This window comes from Onychomys torridus, chromosome 11 (genome assembly GCF_903995425.1).
Source record: "Onychomys torridus chromosome 11, mOncTor1.1, whole genome shotgun sequence".
NCBI classification, from domain to species: Eukaryota; Metazoa; Chordata; class Mammalia; order Rodentia; family Cricetidae; genus Onychomys; species Onychomys torridus.
In genome coordinates, this window is record NC_050453.1 from 29,131,426 (window position 1) to 29,150,784 (window position 19,359).

The 19,359-nt window shown below is 37.8% G+C and overlaps 1 protein-coding gene across 2 annotated transcripts in view; it reads left to right on the forward strand.

Annotated features, from left to right (window-relative positions):
• Dcaf6 (DDB1 and CUL4 associated factor 6) overlaps positions 1-19,359 on the forward strand; it is a 120,900-nt gene that overhangs the window by 16,843 nt on the left and 84,698 nt on the right. For both annotated transcript variants that reach the window (XM_036201920.1, XM_036201921.1), the window contains exons 2-5: positions 4,720-4,781; positions 9,369-9,461; positions 14,276-14,461; positions 18,452-18,565. In XM_036201920.1, coding sequence (XP_036057813.1) covers positions 4,720-4,781; positions 9,369-9,461; positions 14,276-14,461; positions 18,452-18,565 — 455 coding nt within the window. The remainder of the gene's footprint in view (positions 1-4,719; positions 4,782-9,368; positions 9,462-14,275; positions 14,462-18,451; positions 18,566-19,359) is intronic.

Genomic DNA, 19,359 nt, shown 5'->3' on the forward strand with positions numbered 1-19,359 from the left:
AACATGTCTTTTACTGAGAGAAAATACAAATGACAGAATAGAATGGATCATCATAAATAAATCACAATGAATAATAAACCATAACTCACTTTGTGCTAGGCACTGTGATAGGACTTTGATAAGTGAGTATTTGTCTTAATGGCATTTATGCTCCATTAACATACAGTAGGACATCAAAATAGAATTGTAAGAGGAAGCATGGAGTTCAGACAGGCTTACATAGGAAGCCTCAGTCCCAAGGTCACGGTAACAAGTGTCTCTTAATTATTAGGAGAGGACTGTCCATGCGTTTTCATTTCTCAGTACTTTGTGAGTAGAGACACTGAGCTACTTTGTTCTGGATGATCTTTTCAGTCATGTTAATACAATAAGCACATGTGGAAGGTGCCGTAGCTCCTTAGGCTAAGGCCATTTGGTATCTGTCTAGTGTTAAAAAGATAGATCATGCCTCAGTAGTTTTGTACAGGGGCAAATGGTTTTACTTGATTAAAAATAAATTGAGTACCCTCAGCTCAGTTCTTCAGCTGTGATTTCAACCCATTTATTACATGCACAACATCCACTCAGGCCTCTCTGAGATGGTATATGGGTCTGGGAGACAAGGAGACCAACAGGAACCTACAGCTCATACTGCTTGCTGTGCTGTGTGTGCTGGAGTCCTTTGCTCGGACTTGGGAAGGACGGGGATGTGGGTCAGTGGTAGAGTGCTTGCTGAGCATGTGTAAGCTCATGGATTTGAGCACTGGCTCTTGAGAAGGGCTGAGAGGAGTAGGAGGGGAGAAATTGGCTCTCTGGTAAGTAGGTGTAGTTTTTATTAGTGTCAATTATGAGTTTATTTGAATTTGATATAATTTGGTTTATTAAACTTAAAGCTTATTTTCTGGTGGGTTTTGGTTTCTAAAAGCACACTTTTGTGGGATATCTAGACAGCAGCATCAGTTTGTGTCCGTAGTCATACACAAAAGTATCATTCAGGAGGTATTCGTTTAACAGTATCAAGCCCAGCTTCCAGCCTTTGGGCTCATATTTCCTATGTGAGGGCTCTTGCCGAACAACGCACTTTATTTTCTGTTTTCTTGTGACCTACCACCATTTTGTCTAGATCAGAATGGCTAGAGCTAGGCGTTTAAACTCACACTTTAGATTTTTTGAAAAACGGTTTCTAATATTTTAGCATTTAATATTTGTAAATTTTATTGCAGTATTAATTTGAGCACTTTGTTGCTTTAATTTAATTCCGAAAGACTACCAAACCTACCTTTTTTCCCTGTTTCCTACATTTTTATTTTTTTAAAAAACTAAAAATAAGATTCAAAACCTAATTATAGGCTGAGACTATAGCCTGGTGGTAGATAGTTTCTTGCCTATCATGCATGAGGCACTAGCTTCAACTTTTAGTGGGCGGGGAGGGAGTTACAAAAAAAGAACAATGGGGCAGTGTGGTTTATTAAAATACTGAATTTCAGGTAGGATAGTGGTGGTGCACCCCTTTAATCTCAGCACTTGGAAGGCACAGGCAGACAGATCTCTGTGAGTTCCAGGACAGCCAGAGCTATGCACAAACAAAATCCCCAAATCAAACAAAAAACCAAACTTTGAATTTCTTAGTTTTTTTAAATCTTTAAATCAATTATAATAGCATGATACAGTTATACTATTTTAACAAAACATTTACATTTATGGAGTCACTCAATTTTTATTTTATTTTGATTTATTCATTCATTCATTTGTTTATTTATTTATTTATCTATCTATCTATCTATCTATTTATTTATTTATTTTCAAGACAGGGTTTCTCTGTGTAGCTTTGCTCCTTTCCTGGATCTCGCTCTGTAGACCAGGCTGGCCTTGAACTCACAGAGATCTGCCTGCCTCTACCTCCTGAGTTAAATACTTTAATATTTAAAAAAAAAAAACATTAAGAAACCAGTTTTTAAAAGGCTGCTACCCTTTAAACTTGCTAACTCAAGATTCATTTATACTTTTAAAATTATACATTCTGTAGGTATAGAAGTTTTTTTTTAAACAAAACTACATTCCAATTTAATTTTTAAAACTTTTTAAAGTTTCTATTTTCAAACACACGCTATGATTGTTGTAACAGCTGTCCCAATGATATACTTAGTCAAAATAAGTTTTTGGTTTTTTTTCTCTTTAAGTTGTAACATGTAGTGCCCTGGCAAGATGACTCTTTTTAGAAACAAGGACAATTAAGAAGTCAACATTTTAAGAATACCAGTACAAATAATTACTTAGAGCATCACAGAAAACAAAAATGCATGAGACAGGTCAAGTGTTTCTAAGTCACTAGTACAGGGATTTGGTCACTTAGCTCAAGCATGCCTTGTTTTTTAAAAAAAGATTTATTTACTTATTATGTATACAGTGTTCTGTCTGCATGTATCCCCGCAGGCCAGAAGAGGGCACCAGATCTCATTACAGATGGTTGTGAGCCACCATATGGTTGCTGGGAATTGAAATCAGGACCTTTAGAATAGCAAGCAGCACTCTGAGCCATCTCTCCAGCCCCTCCTCCCCCCTTTTTTTTCTTGAGACAAGGTTTCTCTGTGTAGTTTTGGAGCCTGTCCTGGATCTTGCTTTGTAGACCAGGCTGGCCTCGAACTCTCAGAGATCCATCTGGCTTTGCCTCCTGAGTGCTGGAACTAAAGGAGTACGCCACTGCCACCCGACTCAAGCATGACTTTTTACAGGGATATGGTATCTATGAAGCAAAAAAAGGAAAAGCTGTTGTTTCTACTCAAATACTTCTAGCCTGTTTTTAGTCAAGTGGTTTTTATGTAAGTAATCCTTTAACTTAAACATTCTTTCCCTGAAAAAGACATTTTTAAGGTAATTTTGGCCCCATGACATAATTTTTAAAATAGATGGAATTCTATAGTTAACCCTTTCCCTCATTCTAAATCTTATACACACATGCACATACAAATATATACATATTCTCAGGATCATAAAATATTTAATGTTAATAAGACTAAATAATTACTAAATGTTAATACAAGAATACATTTATAACAGGTCTTTATATCTTTAGCTCTCTGATAATGACATGGAGACTTTTTATTAATTAGGAAAGCTTGGCCTTAGCTTAGGCTTGTTCTGAACTAGCTCTTAAAACTAAAATTAGCCTGTTTATATTAATCTACATTCTGCCACATGGCTTGTTACCTTTCCTCAGTACTGTATTAACTTCCTCCACATCTGGCTGACGAATCTCCCATGGCTCAGATTCTTTCCCAGAATTTCTATCTCCATGAAAGTCCTGCCTATCTTCTCCTGCCTAGCTATTGGCTGTTCAGCTCTTTATTAAACCAATCAGAAGGTGCCCTAGGCAGGCGAGGAAGCACATCTTCACAAAGTGTAACGGCATACATACATGTATCCCAACATACATTAATATATATGTATAATTTTATGCTTATAAAAAGTTTTTTATAGCAGCATTTATATCACAAATGAAATGTGACCAAGTGACATTGCACAAGGACTCTGCAGTTCAGCCTAATTATAGCCTGAGAATATAGCTCACTGGTAGAGACTCTTGCCTAGTAAGCATGGGGTCCTGAGGCTCAATCTCTAGTACTGGCAGGGCAGGAAAGGGGTGTTATAAAGAACAATGTGGTGATGTGGTTTATTAAACTACTAAATTTCTGTAATCTTAAATAAATATAGGAATCACAGAACAAATCACTTCTAGGTAACACCCATAATTAATTTTAAAATTCTGTATGTTTATTCTGTATCTAGCCATCACACCACTTAAAAATACGAAGGAACTCAAACAAATTAACTTGAAGATCTTTGAATAGGGAGAAGTGTGACACAGAAGCTCGCCCTTCATGATGGAATGTAGAACTTAGTATCATTGTGATAACTCATCAGCCTGATTATTCGGTTAATTGCAGCTCTTTGTTATATACTCGGCTTCCACTGCAGCTGCTGAGTAAACACGCTTTCTGGTCTATCTTTGGAAAAGTTGATTCATTTCTCGTTTTTTCAGAAAAGGAACTTAACCTATTTTTGCAACATTAAACTATTTTGTTCTTAATGGACATTCAGGCTGATTTACTTACAAGTTTTTCTATTACATATTTGTTTAAAATATTGGGGACTGGAGAGATAGCTTATCAATTAGAGCACGGGTTCTTGCAAAGGACCTGGCTTTGTACACAGTGTACGTACATACTTGCAGGTAAAACATGTGTGTACCTCAAATAATACATAAATCTTTTTTAAAAATTGGCGCATCTTATTACTGTTTGCCACCCTGTTTAAAATTGAAAACTGAACCCCCACCACCAACTCTCTCATCCCCCTTGGCCTTCTTTATTTTCCTGCTTAATTTGTTCATAACTGATATTGTCTTTACCCTTTTATTGAGACCTTTTATTGTCTTTACCCTTGCCCAAAGGAACACTGTATTCCTAGCTTCTAGAACATTATCTGGGAACAGTGAGTACTGACTATTTGTTAAGTGAACACATGGAAAAACAAGTATTTACTGTGGTTTAGATACCATGTTGTCTTTTGTACATTAGTTATGTTAGTGAGGAAATAGACTTTGGAGGGTTAATTTGTCTAGTATTATTCACTTTATGAGCAGTAGAGCTGGAATTACAGGTTGAATCATATTGTGACAGGTCTACACTCTTGATTTCAGTGGCAATTGTATGATTTATTGAATTCTTTCTTTTTAAACAGGAAGAAGAGAATTTATCCAAAGATTAAAACTTGAAGCAACCTTAAATGTGCATGATGGCTGTGTAAGTAATGGTTAATTCTTAACTAAAAATGGCTTTAATAATGTGTTTAAATGTCTGATGAAATGTCCTAATCCTCCTAGAGTAGATTCTAACTGACTTTCAAAAATGGGAAAATAGTAGGTGTGGTGGTACATGCCTTTAATCCCAGCACTCAAGAGGCAGAGGCAGGAAGATCTCTGTGAGTTTGAGGCCAGCCAGGTCTATAGACCAAGCTCTAGGATGGCCAGGGCTACACAAAGAAACTCTGTCTTGAAAAATAAGAAAAAAGAAAAGAGAGGGCGGGGAATAAACAAGGTATGGTGACACACAGTTCTAATCCTAGTACCTGGGAAGCCAAGGCAGGTGAATCTCTTGAGTTCTAGGCCAGCCAGGACTATATATTGAGACTCTTGACTCAGGAAAAAACAAAGAAAGTAGAGGATGTGGGGGAGTTGGTCGGTGAGTAGGGAGAGAATAAAGGTTTTGCATATTTGTAATCCCATGTGAGAGGAAAGCCAGAGAATCAGAAATTCAAGATCATCCTCAACTACATAGTGTTCAAAGCCAACCCGAGCTACATTGAGACCTTATCTCAAACATACACACACACACACACACACACACACACACACACACACATCAAAACAAAACACAAGTATATTTGACAAAATATTTTTTTGAAAATTTCATACAGTATATTTTGAACATACACACACACACACACACACACACACACGCACGCACGCACGCACGCACACTTATGCCCTATAAGCTTATTTTTGAATTTAGACATATATGTGCAAGTTTTCGTTTTTTTTGTGTCTCAAGGCCAGGTGAGTTTTCTCCTTATGAGGCTTCTATTTTAATCACTATACTGAAGTTGCTTTCATGAGAATTCTTATGACTCTCATATCTCCAGAGCCTGTGCTTACATCTTTAGCTGTCATTAGAATTTCTGCTCACTTTTGAAATGCTTTTCTGCTAATACCATATTCTCTTTGTTTTTCTTCCAACCTCATTGACTTACTTCATTGTATCTTCTTAGCTGACTGGTCTACTCCCTCCTTTTTTTTTTTTTTTTTTTCTTTAGTTTTTCAAGACAGGGTTTCTCTGTGTAGCTTTGGCTCCTGTCCTGGAACTCACTCTGTAGCCCAGGCTGGCCTCGAACTCACAGAGATCTTCCTGGTTCTGCCTCCTGAGTGCTGGGACTAAAGGCATGCGCCACCACCACCCGGCTCTGGTCTACTCCTTTAAAACAGTGTTTTAAAGTGTGTGTGTGTGTGTGTGTGAACTGACTGTAGGCTGAGCTGTCCTTGAATTCATGATCTAAGTGCCACAGCCTCTCAAGTGTGAGGATTTCAGGCATGCACCACCACACCTGGCATCTGCCTTATAGTTTATGTCTTATAGCTAGGAGTCTCTCCCATGTTTCAGTGAAGCTTACTTATTTTCATTTGGCACTCTTTGAAGTATTACTTAACAGAAAAGCTTTCTCTGACCCCCAATTAAATAGCATGCCATCTCTAATGAATATCTTTATGCTAACTTTTAAAATTGTACTTATTAATGGCATTATAGTTGTCTAAACATATGTATTCATAGTCAACATACTTGACCCCTCTGTCTTGGCACATTTGGACTGAGGAAACTTCTTCAGAGATTCTTTAGGAGGACCCTAAGTGAGTAAATATCCAGGCAAATAAGTATCATTTTGATTTGCATTTCTCTGATGATTAAGGATGTTGAGCATTTCTTTAAATGTCTTTCAGCCATTTGTGATTCTTCTTTTGGAATTCTCTGTTTAGCTCTTCAGCCCATTTTTTAATTAGATTGTTCAGTATTTTGATGTCTAGTTTCTTAAGTTCTTTATATACTTTGGAGATCAGTCCTCTGTCAGATGTGGGGTTGGTGAAGGTCTTTTCCCATTCTGTAGGCTGTCTTTTTGTCTTATTGACCATGTCTTTTGCTCTGCAAAAGCTCAATTTCAAGAGGTCCCATTTATTAATTGTTTCTCTTTGTCTGTGCTGCTGGTGTTATATTTAGGAAGTGATCTCCTGTGCCAATGTGTTCAAGAGTACTACTTTCTAGAATTTTAATAAATAGAACCATCTATCACTTTCCTTTTATGCCAGGGATCAAGCTCAAAGCCCAGTACATGGTGTAGTACAAGTGCTCTACCACTGAGATATGTACCTCTGGCCTTGCATTCTCTTTGATGTATAACTTCTTTACTTAGAATTAGTTGAAATAATTATTTTGAGACTCATTCATGTTGAGGATGTCAGTGGTTATTTGTTATTGCTGAGGGCTCATTATGTGGGTATACTGTAATTCAACTATTCACCTACTGGTGGGCAGTATTTCTAACTAGAGACTATGAAGCATTTGTGTACAGTTTTTGTTTGTTTTTATTATTTTTTGATAGATACCTAGGAATGGAATAAATGAATTGTAAGTATAGGTGCATATTTGTTGCTTTTTTATGTATGTATTTATTATTTTTGGGACAAGTTCTTGATAGGTATTCCTGGCTGGCCTAGATCTTGCTATGTGACCTAGAGTGATCTATTGTTCCTTGGAGATTAGAGGCACTGGATCCCCCTAGAGCTGGGTCTTCTGGAAGAGCAGCAAGTGCTCTTAATGCTGATCCTTCTTTCCAGCCATATTATTTCCTTTTTGAGGTTCCAGATTTTCTGACCTGTTATTTACCTTTCTCTAAAAAATTTCTTAATGTTTCTTGGAGTTCTCCCAGAAACAAAATATTCTCAATTCTTGTTTATTGGAGACTGTCTTTATTTAGTCTTTAATTTTGAAAGGGTGATTTTTATGGAGTACAGAATTCTTTGTGAATGCTTTATTTTCCCCTCAACACTTTATATCATTCTACGTTTCTTATTTATATTATTTCTGAGAAGTAAGGTAGCATTATTATCTTTTTCTCTATGGATAAGGTACCTCTTCTCTTCTAGCTTTTTTTCAGGATTGTTTCTTTATCTTTGAATTTCTTTATCTGGAAGGATACTCAGTTATTTTTGATGTAAGAAACACAGTTCTCACCTCAAAACCCCAAGAGAGAGTTTATTCTAGAGCCAGATATGAATGATGGTGGCCCAGGGACAGAGATTTAAGCAGCCCTAAATACCATGTTAAACACAGGAAGAGTTTCTGAAAAGTTTATAGTAACAGAACAAAGGTATTTGTAAGTCAAGACACTTTAAAAAATACATCAATGGAAGAATCAGGTAGATAGACTCGGCAAAGTGGGGAAAGCTCTGTCTCAGATGCTGTCTACAGGTTTTAGGTGTTATCGATAATTCTTAGTTTGGGGGTTGGCAGAAGCTAGTGGTCTGCTAAGTTAATACATTCCAAAAGGGTTCACCTGATAGTCACAAGGATGCTAGGTCAGACACAGATGAGCAAGAAAGGGAGCTGAAGATAGCCCAAGATAAATTGTAATTTATCAGCCTGGGACCTGTAGCATTCCAGCCTCTCCACACCACTTAGTTCTAATTAGTTGATCAGCCTTGTGTGGCCTCTTTCCAGGACTTAATTCACATACTTGAAGTTCTGTAGTTACTTGTTCTCTTCCATTTTCTCTGAGCACCCTGAATCTGTAGTTTGCTGATATTATTTTGAGGACAGTCTGTCATTATTGTTTCAAATGTTTCTGCCCTTTCTCACTTTAGTTGTTTGGTATTCTCATAAACATGCATTATATACTTTTTGTGTTTGTATCACAATCCTTGGATATTTCAGTGGATTTCCCCTCCCCCACTCTTGGACTCGTTCTCTTTGTAGGTTTGTTTTTTTTTTAATTTTTATTTTTTTTTTATTTTTTTAGCGAGGGTTTCTTTGTGTAGTTTTTAAGCCTGTCCTGGATCTCTCTCTCTCTGTAGACCAGACCAGGCTGGCCTCAAATTCACAGAGATCCACCTGCCTCTGCCTCCTGAGTGCTGGGATTAAAGGCATAAGCCACCACCACCTGGCTTTTTTTTTTTTTTTTTTTTTTTTTTTTTTTTTAAGTTTGTAAGGTTTCTATATATTAATCATTGAGGTCAGAGAGTTTCCTCAACTATGTCCGGTATGCTAGTAAGCCTATCAAAGCCATTCTTCATTTCTGTTAAACTGTTATTGACTCTAGCATTACTTTACTGTTCTCTTTTAGAATCCCCTCTCTACTTTAGACATTCTCTTGTGTTGTCTATGTTATTATCGGCTTTAGCATGTTGTAATTCAAGTTTTTCTACCTAGACACAGTTTCCTGCAGAGGTTTCCATTCCTCTGCTCAAGTCTGCCTGGTGTCTTTGGTCATAGTGGTAGTAGTTTGTGTGGAGGATCCAAGAATAGTGGTTGAGTAGTAGTTTGTCTGGAGGATCTAAGAACAATGGTTGACTTCTGCAGTTTCTTGAGCCTTTTAGGTTGTAACAGTGATTTCCAGGACTCTGGTATGTGCATCAAGGACTGAAGTCCAGATTTTCAGTCTGTAAAGTTTCCCTCATAGACAGTAGCTTTATTAGAGTTGTAAATTTTTGTAACACAGGTAAGTGAAAGATAGTTCATTCCTTTTTATATACAATTTACTTATGTTTCTTTTTTCTTTTCTTTTAGGTTAATACAATCTGTTGGAATGACACTGGAGAATATATTTTATCTGGCTCTGATGATACCAAACTTGTTATTAGTAATCCATACAGCAGAAAGGTGAAGTTCTTAAATATGTATAATTTGATGATAAAAAAAAAAGCTAGGAATGAGGAGATTGTGATTACAGGATAGGCATTTGTATTAGAATATCCTCTTTATTAAAGTTAATTGTGTAATTTAGACATTGTTATATGTAGGTACTGCAGTTTCCTTTGGAATATGTAAGATTTTTGCTTGTTTGGTTTGTATTTTTGAGACAGGGTCTTTCTATGTAGCTCCAACTGGCCTGGAACTCACTATGTAGACTAGGATGGCCTCAAACTCACAGAGATCCTCCTGCCTCTGCCTCCTGAGTAATAGGATTAAAGGTGTGCACCACTATGCCCTGCTAGAATATTTAAGTTTTCACTTTATCCAAGTGTTTAATAGACAAATGATATCTCAGTAACATTGTTTGAACAAAAGAGGACATTGTGTTTTTTTCTTTTCACTAACATTAAGGTGTTTGAATGAGTGAATTTTGCTTACTGTTGTTATTTATTTGTAGCATATTAGAAATAACATTTGAGGCCGGCAGTGGTCGGGCACTCAGGAGGCAGAGCCAGGTGGGAACTCTATGACTTTGAGACCAGCTTGGTCTACAGAGCGAGATCCAGGACAGGCACCAAAACTACACAGATAACCCTGTCTCAAAAAACAAAACAAAACAAAACAGAAATAACCTTTTGATAGCATAGACCTGCAATCCTAGCACCCCAGAGGTAGAGGCAGAAGGATCTTAAATTTATGACTAATCTAGGTTACAGTATCAAGACTGCTTCTAGGGGCTGGAGACATGGCTCAATGGTTAAGAGCATTGGCAACTCTTCCAAAGGTCCTGATCTGATGCCCTCTTCTCTCATGCAGATAGAGCAGCAATAACTCTGCTCCCCATGGACTCACAGAATAGTTCAGTTTTTACTGTTTGTGAATCAAAGCACTCTCCAAATTACAGTTTTTTCATGTTTAAGAGCACTTCAAAGGGCAAATATTCACAACAGAATTAATAGCATACATTACTTAATTTGGATTACTCCAAAAGAGGTGGTAAAGACTTGTTCAAACTTGTATATCATAACATTCTATTTCACAACTTAGGAACATCTCAAGTGTTTTAATTTTAAATATTTACAAGAAATATCAGAAATATTAAAGGAATTTTTATAATTAAAATTTTTGTAGATGATGATAGTACACTATTGAGCTTCTCAGCATATTTAATATATTTAGTTATACCATTAATTTTATATTAAGAGATAAAACTTAAATTTTTTAGTTTATTTTATGTGTATGAATGTTTGGCTTGCATGTATGTTTGTGCTCCTCTTGCATACTTGGTGTCCATAGAGGTCAGAAGGTGTTGGATCCCCTGGAACTGGAGGTAAAGATGGTTGTGAACCACCAAGTGGGTGCTGGGAACTGAGCATGGGTCCTCTGCAGGAACAGAGGTGATCTTAACTTGAGCTGTTTCTCTAGCCCCGGGATAAAGCTTTTTAAAATAATGGGTGTTTTTTTGTTTTTTTGTTTTTTATTTTCATTGTTTTGTTTTTAGACAAAGTCTCACCGTGTAGCACTAACTGGCCTGGAACTTGCTATGTAGACCAGGCTGGTTCGGAACTTGCAGAGCTCCCTTGCCTCTGCTCCCCATGAGGGTAACAGGTGTGTTTCACCACTTCTAGCTAAAAGTAAGTTTATCAGCCGGGCACTAGGGGGCAGGCAGGTGATCTGAGTCCTAGGCCAGCCTGGGCTACAGAGCGAGTTCCAGGACAGCCAGGGCTACACAGAGAAACCCTGTCTCAAAAAATGAAAAGGGAAAAAAAAAAAAAGAAAGTTTATCATGTAGTTCTTATGAAGATAAACACTACCAGTTTCTTTCTTTTGACTCCCAAAATTTTAAATTATGCTTTATTTTTTTCTTCCTTTTTCCATTTTTTTGTGGGTGAGGGGTATTGGTGTGCATATTGGTATATGCATGTTTTTGTACGTATATGGGTACATATGTGTGTAGGCATACATGCATGTGCGCATGTATATATGTAGAGGCCTGATGTTGGTATCAGGAATCATCCTCAATCACTCTTAACTTTTTACATTGGGACAGGATCTCTCAGTCAAGCCATAGCTGAGGTTATGGCTAGCTTGCTTGCTTTGTGGTTCCCTGGCTCTGCCTTCCAAGGCTGAAATTACAGATGGGCTGTTTGCATTCACGTGGTTTCTGAGGAATCCAGGTTCTGGTCCTCAGACTTGTATGGCTTCAACCCTGAGCCATTGCTGTAGCCTGATGTTCAATTTTTTTTTTTTTAATCTTTCTTTCTTTTTTAAAAAAAATCATTTTATATGTATAGGTGTTTTGCACACATATATATCTTTGTATCACGTGTTCCTGGTGCCTGCGAGGCTAAAAGAGGGCATTGGATCCCTTGGAACTTCAAGTTACAGAGTTATGAGCTGTAGTGTGGGTGCAGGGAATTGAACTCTGCTCTCTGGAAGAGCAGTAAGTATTTTTTTTTTTAAAGATTTATTTATTTATTATGTATACAGCATGTATGACTGCAGGCCAGAAGAGGAGACCAGATCTCATTACAGGTGGTTGTGAGCCACCATGTGGTTGCTGGGGATTGAACTCAGGACCTCTGGATGAGCAGTCAGTGTTCTTAATCTCTGAACCATCTCTCCAGCCCCCACTCCTTTTAAAATTTTTATTGTACATGTGTTAGTGTTTTCCTTGCATGTATGTATGTGTGCTTCGTGCATGCTGGGTGTAGGAGGCCAGAAGAGAGCAGCAGATCCCAGGAACTAGTTCCTGATGGTCATTAGCTGCCCTCTGGGTGCTGGGAACCAAACTGAGTCCTCTGCAGGAGTGGCAAGTACCTTCACACCGGCCTTCTGTTTTTTAAGGACCTTTGCCCCACCTTTGAAACACTGTGTAACTCAGGCTATCCTCAAACTCACGGTAATCCACCTGCCTCAGTGTATGGGTTGACTGAATTAAATAAAGGTGTGGTCTATTCTACTTGCCTCTAGCCCTAGCTTTGTGCATTTGTCATTACCAAAATGACTGAGATAAATGACTTTAAAAGAGGAAGGGTTTGTTTTGGTTCGTGGCTCTGGAGGTTTCAGCTCATGGTTCATTGGCTCTGTTGCTTTGGGTTTATGATTGGCAGCATATCACAGCAGGAATTTGTGATGGGCATGACACTGGCCTCTTTGGCAGGAAGTAAAGAGGAAGAGGATCCATACTAGGATCTTACAGTGCTTTGCGGTTGTACACTCCCAGTGACCTCCCAGAGTTTCCACTTCCTCCTAAGTATTTCTACCCCGGGGGCCAGTCCTTCCTTTATATAAATGGGCTACCACCCCTTACTCCCCCTACCCCCGGGGTCAGCATATTCAAGATCTAAACTATAGCGAATTTTTTTTCTGCAGCTAACTTTTTTGTTCCTAAAGCCTTTAAAGCAGTTTGTGAATTTGCAGATTTTAACTTTTATTCAGTATATTATAATCTATCACTGATACTGGGGTTTGTGGTTGTTTTCTGTGCTGAGACAGGGTCTTGCTGTGTAGCACAGGCTGGTCTGGAACTGGCTCTGTAGCTAGCCTGAGTTTGAGTTCCCACTTCTGCCTCTGTTGCCCAGGAGCTGAGATCAGAGGGTTTGCATCAATGCTATGCTCTGGGTGTTATTCTTTGTGGTACTTGTTGCATATTTGCTCATGAGACAAGCCAACTTCAGCACTGCATTGCCAGTTTCCCTTTTTGTTTTTTTAAGGCACAACAGAAATTTCTGTTCACCATATACTCTTTTACGGAAATAGATACATCAGTTCATTAAGCTAGTCTTGTATTTTATTGCTGTAAGTATATAAGTCAGTCATCTCATGGATTATTTCTTTTATTGCTAGAGGTATCACTTTGGGATAAGTTCTTAGAAATAAACTTCCCTGGATGTGGTGTCCACATGTAAATGGTTTGTGCATCCTTGATGAACTCTTGGAGCTGGCTCTCATTTAGCTCTCACTCACAGGCCTGCTTCCAGAGGCTGATGTCATGCTTCTGTGCTGATCAAGATTGGTATCTCAGCACAATTTCAGCTCCCTTATGAATAAAATTGAGCATTTTTTCATAATTTTAAGGATTGTCTGTTTATCTTTGTACTGTCTATTCAGGGTTTTTTGTTTTTGTTTTTTAGGTCTTGGTTATTTTTCCTCCCAATTTTTAAGTACTAAAGAAAATAAGTTCTTAATTTGCAATATACATTGCAAATATTAAGAACTGATATTAACCTTTGTTTCTGTCACAGTAAGAAATTGGATGTTGGAACTTCTGCTGTACGCTCATTGTACCATTTTATTAATTAGATTTTCAGCCATTTTGATTGAAAGGAAATGAATTAATCACCTAGTACATACTGTTTCAAAAGTCAGTCAAAATAGTTCTTTCTAGTTACTAAGAATTTGTGAGTGAGAGAGATAAATGATTTAAATAAGGAGAAGTGTGCTGAAGTTGCTTTTCAGGGAATCACTCCAAGAGGTGATTTTTTTTTTTTAAGCCAGAGCTGAGGACCGAACCCAGGGCCTTATACTTGCTAGGCAAGCACTCTACCGCTGAGCTAAATCCCCAACCTCCTCCCCCACCCCCCCTTTTTTTTTGCGGTGATAATTTTGAACAAAAGAAAATTTGTGAGATTCTGATGCTTTTATAATTAGTTTGGAATCAAACACTAACCTTTTGTTGAGGATGTTAATGAGAATTTATTACTAGTTGTGATTATATGAATGTTTCTCACTAGGAAAAGAAATTACTTACTATGAACTACATTTTTTATATGTTTTAGGTTTTGACAACGATCCGTTCAGGGCATCGAGCAAATATATTTAGTGCAAAGTTTTTGCCGTGCACAGATGATAAGCAGATTGTGTCTTGCTCTGGAGACGGAGTCATATTCTATACTAATATCGAGCAAGACGCGGAAACCAACAGACAGTGCCAATTTACGTGCCATTATGGAACTACTTATGAGGTACAGTGTTGATTGTATGTGTAAATGCGTGCTTCTGTGTATGTGTATAGATGTATCTGTGCATTTATTTACACACACATCTACATTTTTTGGTATAGAAATTATTGGAAGATTGTATTTCACCAAAGCACTTCTGAAAATTTATCATGGTAGATTTTGTGCATAAAGTTATAAAAGTAAGAATCAAGTATTTGTATTGTAAGATGAATTTGCAATTGCTTAAACAACCATGCCTTAAACAGGTACTAGCCCCCCCCTTGTGTATTTATTTCTTTATTTTAAAATTAATTTTAAGTTAGCATACAAAGATAATGTGTTTTATTGTGGCAGACCTTTAAAGATGCTCCTATTTCTTTACTACATGGTTCTGTAGTAGGTTTTGTCCTCTGAAATGCACTGCCTTATAGAGTTTCATTTTTGTCTTCCTCTCTGTCTTAAGTTTATTTTGTGTAACACAATAAAATAAAGAAAACTTCTTTGGGATAGGGTCTCAATGTGTATCCCTTACAGGCATGAAACTCCCTTTGTAGACCAGGCTGGCCCTGAACTCACAGAAATTCATCTGCTTCTGTCTCCCAGGTGCTATGATTAAAGGTGTTTAGTTTTTCTGGGGCCAATTTTTGTAAATTTTGTATTGGTTTTTATCTTGGTTAGGATTTCTATTGCTGTGAAGAGATACCATGACCATGGCAACTTTTTATAAAGGAAAACATTAATTGGGATGGCTTGCTTACAGTTCATAGGTTCCATCCATTATCATCATGGTAGGGAGCATGGCGGTGTGCAGGCAGACATGGTGCTGGAGAAGTAGCTGAGAGCCCTACATCTTACAGGCAGGCAACTGAGATACTGGGCAGTATCTTGAGCATAGGCAACTTCAAAGCCCACTGCCACAGTGACACACTTCCTCCAACAAGGCCACACCTCCTCATAGTGCCACTCTCTATGAGCTTATGGGGGACAGTTACATTCAAACTACCATGTTTTACTCCTTGGTCCCCACAACTTTTTAACGATATCATAATACAAAATGCATTTAGTCCAACTTCAAAACTCCCTGTAGTCTATCACAGTCTCAACAGTGTTTAAAAGTCCAGAGTTCAAAGTCTTTTCTGTGATTCATGCAATCTCTTAACTATAATCACCTCTAAAATCAAAATAAGAAAGCATATCATATACTTCCAACATATAACTGCACAGGATATACATTACCATTTCAGAGCATAGGGAATGGAGCACAGTGAGGAAATACTGGACCAAAGCAAGACCGCAAACCAGCTGGGCAAACTCCAAACTCTGCATCTCCAGGTCTGATGTCAAAATGCTAGTCAGATCTCCACTCTGTTCAGCTTTGTTGACTGCAACACACTTCTTTCTTTTCGGCTATTTCCACTCCCTGTTAGCAGCTTTCCCATGGCTCTGGCATCTCTAACATCTTGGTTCTCCAGGGCAATCCAGGCTTCACCTTCACAGCTTCACTCAATGGCCTCTCTACTAGGCCTCCATCCAGGGACACTCCTGACACATGCCTGGCCTCAATAGTTTTTCTTAGGTGCAGAGGCAAATTCCAAAACCTGTTTCTTCTGTCCTTAACTCTAAAACAAGAACCACATGGCCGAAGATGCCAAATTCTGCTGCTTACTGGAGCTGGAACATGGAACATGGCCCTTGCATTCAATTATGTCTTCATCAGCTTTCTGTCCTTCACTGCCTAAGCTTGGCTGTCCTTGAACTTGCTCTGTAGACCACGCTGGCCTCAAACTCAGAGATCCATTAGCCTCTGCTTGTGGAATGTTGGGATTAAAGGTGTGCACCACGACTCCTAGCTCTAAGCGTTTCTTTAGTTCTTTTTCACAAATTGGAAATTTAGTTGGATGGGATGGTCGCCACTCCCTTTATTCTATTTCTTAATCCATTTATCCCGTTGAGCACAGAATTTAGCTCTATTCTGCTTCCTGGTGCTCCTTTTCTCAATCTGTACATTTTGTATTTTTTTCTTGCTCAGCTTGTTCCTTTTCATTATAAGTCTTCATTAGAGTTACTACTAATAACCACACGACTCTCTACTTGGCTGTTTTGAGATTTCTTCTGCCAACAGAAGTAAGACAAAACCTCTCACTTTAGCCTCAGGCGGACTCTTAGGACAAGGGCAAAAAGCAGCCACATTCTTTACCACAATATCACAAGAATGATATCTAGGACATATATTAATATTATTCTCCTTTGTAACCTCTTGAGCCAGCACCCCACAGTTCAAATAACTCTTTGCAACTCCATTTTCCATGTTCCAATTAGTATGGCCCATTAAGCAGTGCTTAAAGCATTCCACACTGCTTTCCTAACCCAAAGAACTAAAGTCCTTATTACTTCAAACAAAAATTTGATCAGGCCTATCACAGCAATAATACCCCACTCCTGGTACTTCTGTCTTAGTTAGGGTTTCTGTTGCTGTGAAGAGACACCATGACAACTCTTATAAAGAAAAACATAATTGGGATGACTTGCTTATAGTTCAGAGGTTCAGTCCATTATCATTGTGGCAGGGAGCATGGTGGTATGCAAGCTGAGCGGAGAAGTAGCTGAGAGTCCTACACCTTCCAACCATTGGGTGGTATCCTCATGTGTGTTCACTAAGTCTCTTACTAGGTCAATGGCTAGATTGGACACAGGTTTCCTAATTGCTGTGAACTCCTAGTCTAGTCTTTGTCACAGGGTATCACTTATAAATGTTTTAATGATTCATATTGTAATTGCCTGAGTGAAACTTGTTTTTCTAAACTAGTGAACCAGTTAGATGAAGGAACTAAATCAGTCGTATAAATAATACTTTAGGAAATATGTGCCCCTAAGAATTTGGTTTATAGACAGTAGTATAGAAAGTGAAAAATGACCCTTTTATTGAATGAAATCATCAGAGCTGAGTTAGCAACAAGTTGCAATACATTTTACTGATAAAATGACTTTATAAGTAAATAATTCAACACTGCTAACTTATTGAGGTGATATAATTATCTCATTTCTCACATATGTGAAATAAGTCAAAAGTCATATCTTCCTTGAAATATGCATTCCATTCATTTGTGTTAAGTGTGCTTTTTATAACTGCCTTTCTGTCATGTATCAGTCTTATTATTTTGTGTTGTTTATAAACTTGTTCAATAAAAGCAAAGAAATATCAATACTTGAAGTTTTAGAGAAACAGACAACACAATTTTTTAATCTGAAAATCAGCTAAATGAATCTTTCTAGGCTCAAATTCAAGTGTTTATGGGTCTGTGAGCCTTACGATTTTACCTTTTCTACTTCTGTAACCTTTATACATGCTCTGAATGAGGGTTCCTTCCTCTATCTTTTAAGTCACCAGTCTTCAAAACGTTTTTTTCTGTTTGACTTTTTCCATTATCTTGTGGTCTTTTCTGACAGATACATTTTTGCCTCCCTCTTTGACTCATAATGACTCTTTTTGTTTGTTTGTTTTTTGGTTTTGGTTTTGGTTTTGTTTTTCGAGACAGAGTTTCTCTGTGTAGCTTTGCACCTTTCCTGGAACTCGCTTTGGAGACCAGGCTGGCCTCGAACTCACAGAGATCCGCCTGGCTCTGCCTCCCGAGTGCTGGGATCAAAGGCGTGCACCATCACCACCCGGTGATAATGACTCTTATAATTATTTTGGCTCCACATGGCTAATTCAGCATAATCTTCCCACTTCAATGTCTTCAATTTAACCATACTTCTAAATTTAAGTTGTTCAAAGTTTATGATTTTGGAAAATTTTATATGAAGTTATTATATTAATATAATTTCAAAGTAATCGTTTTACAAGGCTGCTGTATGTCTGTGTAAAAATCATGCTTTGGATAAGTCATAGATAATGACTTACATGGATAGTTTTGTTGTGTTTACCTTCACGGATGTATCAAACAGTAGCAGTGTATTTCTAAGCCCCTGTTCAGTTCTTCAGTGGTGTTTCTTACACTTTTGTCTCATCTTCAGATTATGACTGTCCCAAATGACCCTTACACCTTCCTGTCCTGTGGTGAAGATGGAACCGTTCGGTGGTTTGACACACGCATCAAAACTAGCTGTACGAAAGAAGACTGCAAAGATGTAAGAGTCCAAGTTTTATACCAGTAATTTACAAAAATGAATTATGACTCAATGAGATACTGTTGGTGATCATTTTATTGTGCTAAAATTTTCAATCACAAAATTCTTTCATTTCAATGTTAATGAGGTTGAGAAACTTATATTTCAGTCGTCCATTTAGATACATCTTTATGGGGTAGAGAGATGACTCAATCCATAAAGCGCTTGTTATGCAAAGCATACGGACTTGAGTTTTAAACCAGAGAGCCCAGGTAAAAGCTGGCATGGCAGTGTGCATCTGTAATCCTGTAGGCAGATCACTGGAGCTTATTAGTCAGCTACCCTAACTGAATGATGAGTGTCAGGGTTAGTGAGAGACGGTCTCAAAGAATTAGATATAGAGAAATTGAGGACGACCCCTGATATTGACCTCTGGTCTCTGCACTCATACTCACTCATGTGCATGCATGCACCCCTCACCCCCCTCACACACACACATAAAATATATGTGACAATTTGTCTAGTTTTATAAAAACCTGGAGAGTTCATCTCATTTACTAAGTAGACAGTTTGGCTTACCAAAACAGCAATGATTAAAAGTGTGTGAAAATTTAGTATCTTTCCCTCCATCTTTTAAAATAAGAAATTTTTTTATTTGTTTTTTAAAAAATAATCAAATTTAACTCACATCCCAAAAATGTGTTTACTTATTATTATTTTATGAATTAATAATATTTGAAACATATAAAAGGCCTAACCCAGCTGATGGTGGCCCATGCTTTTAATCACAGCACTTGGGAGGCAGAGAGGCCAGC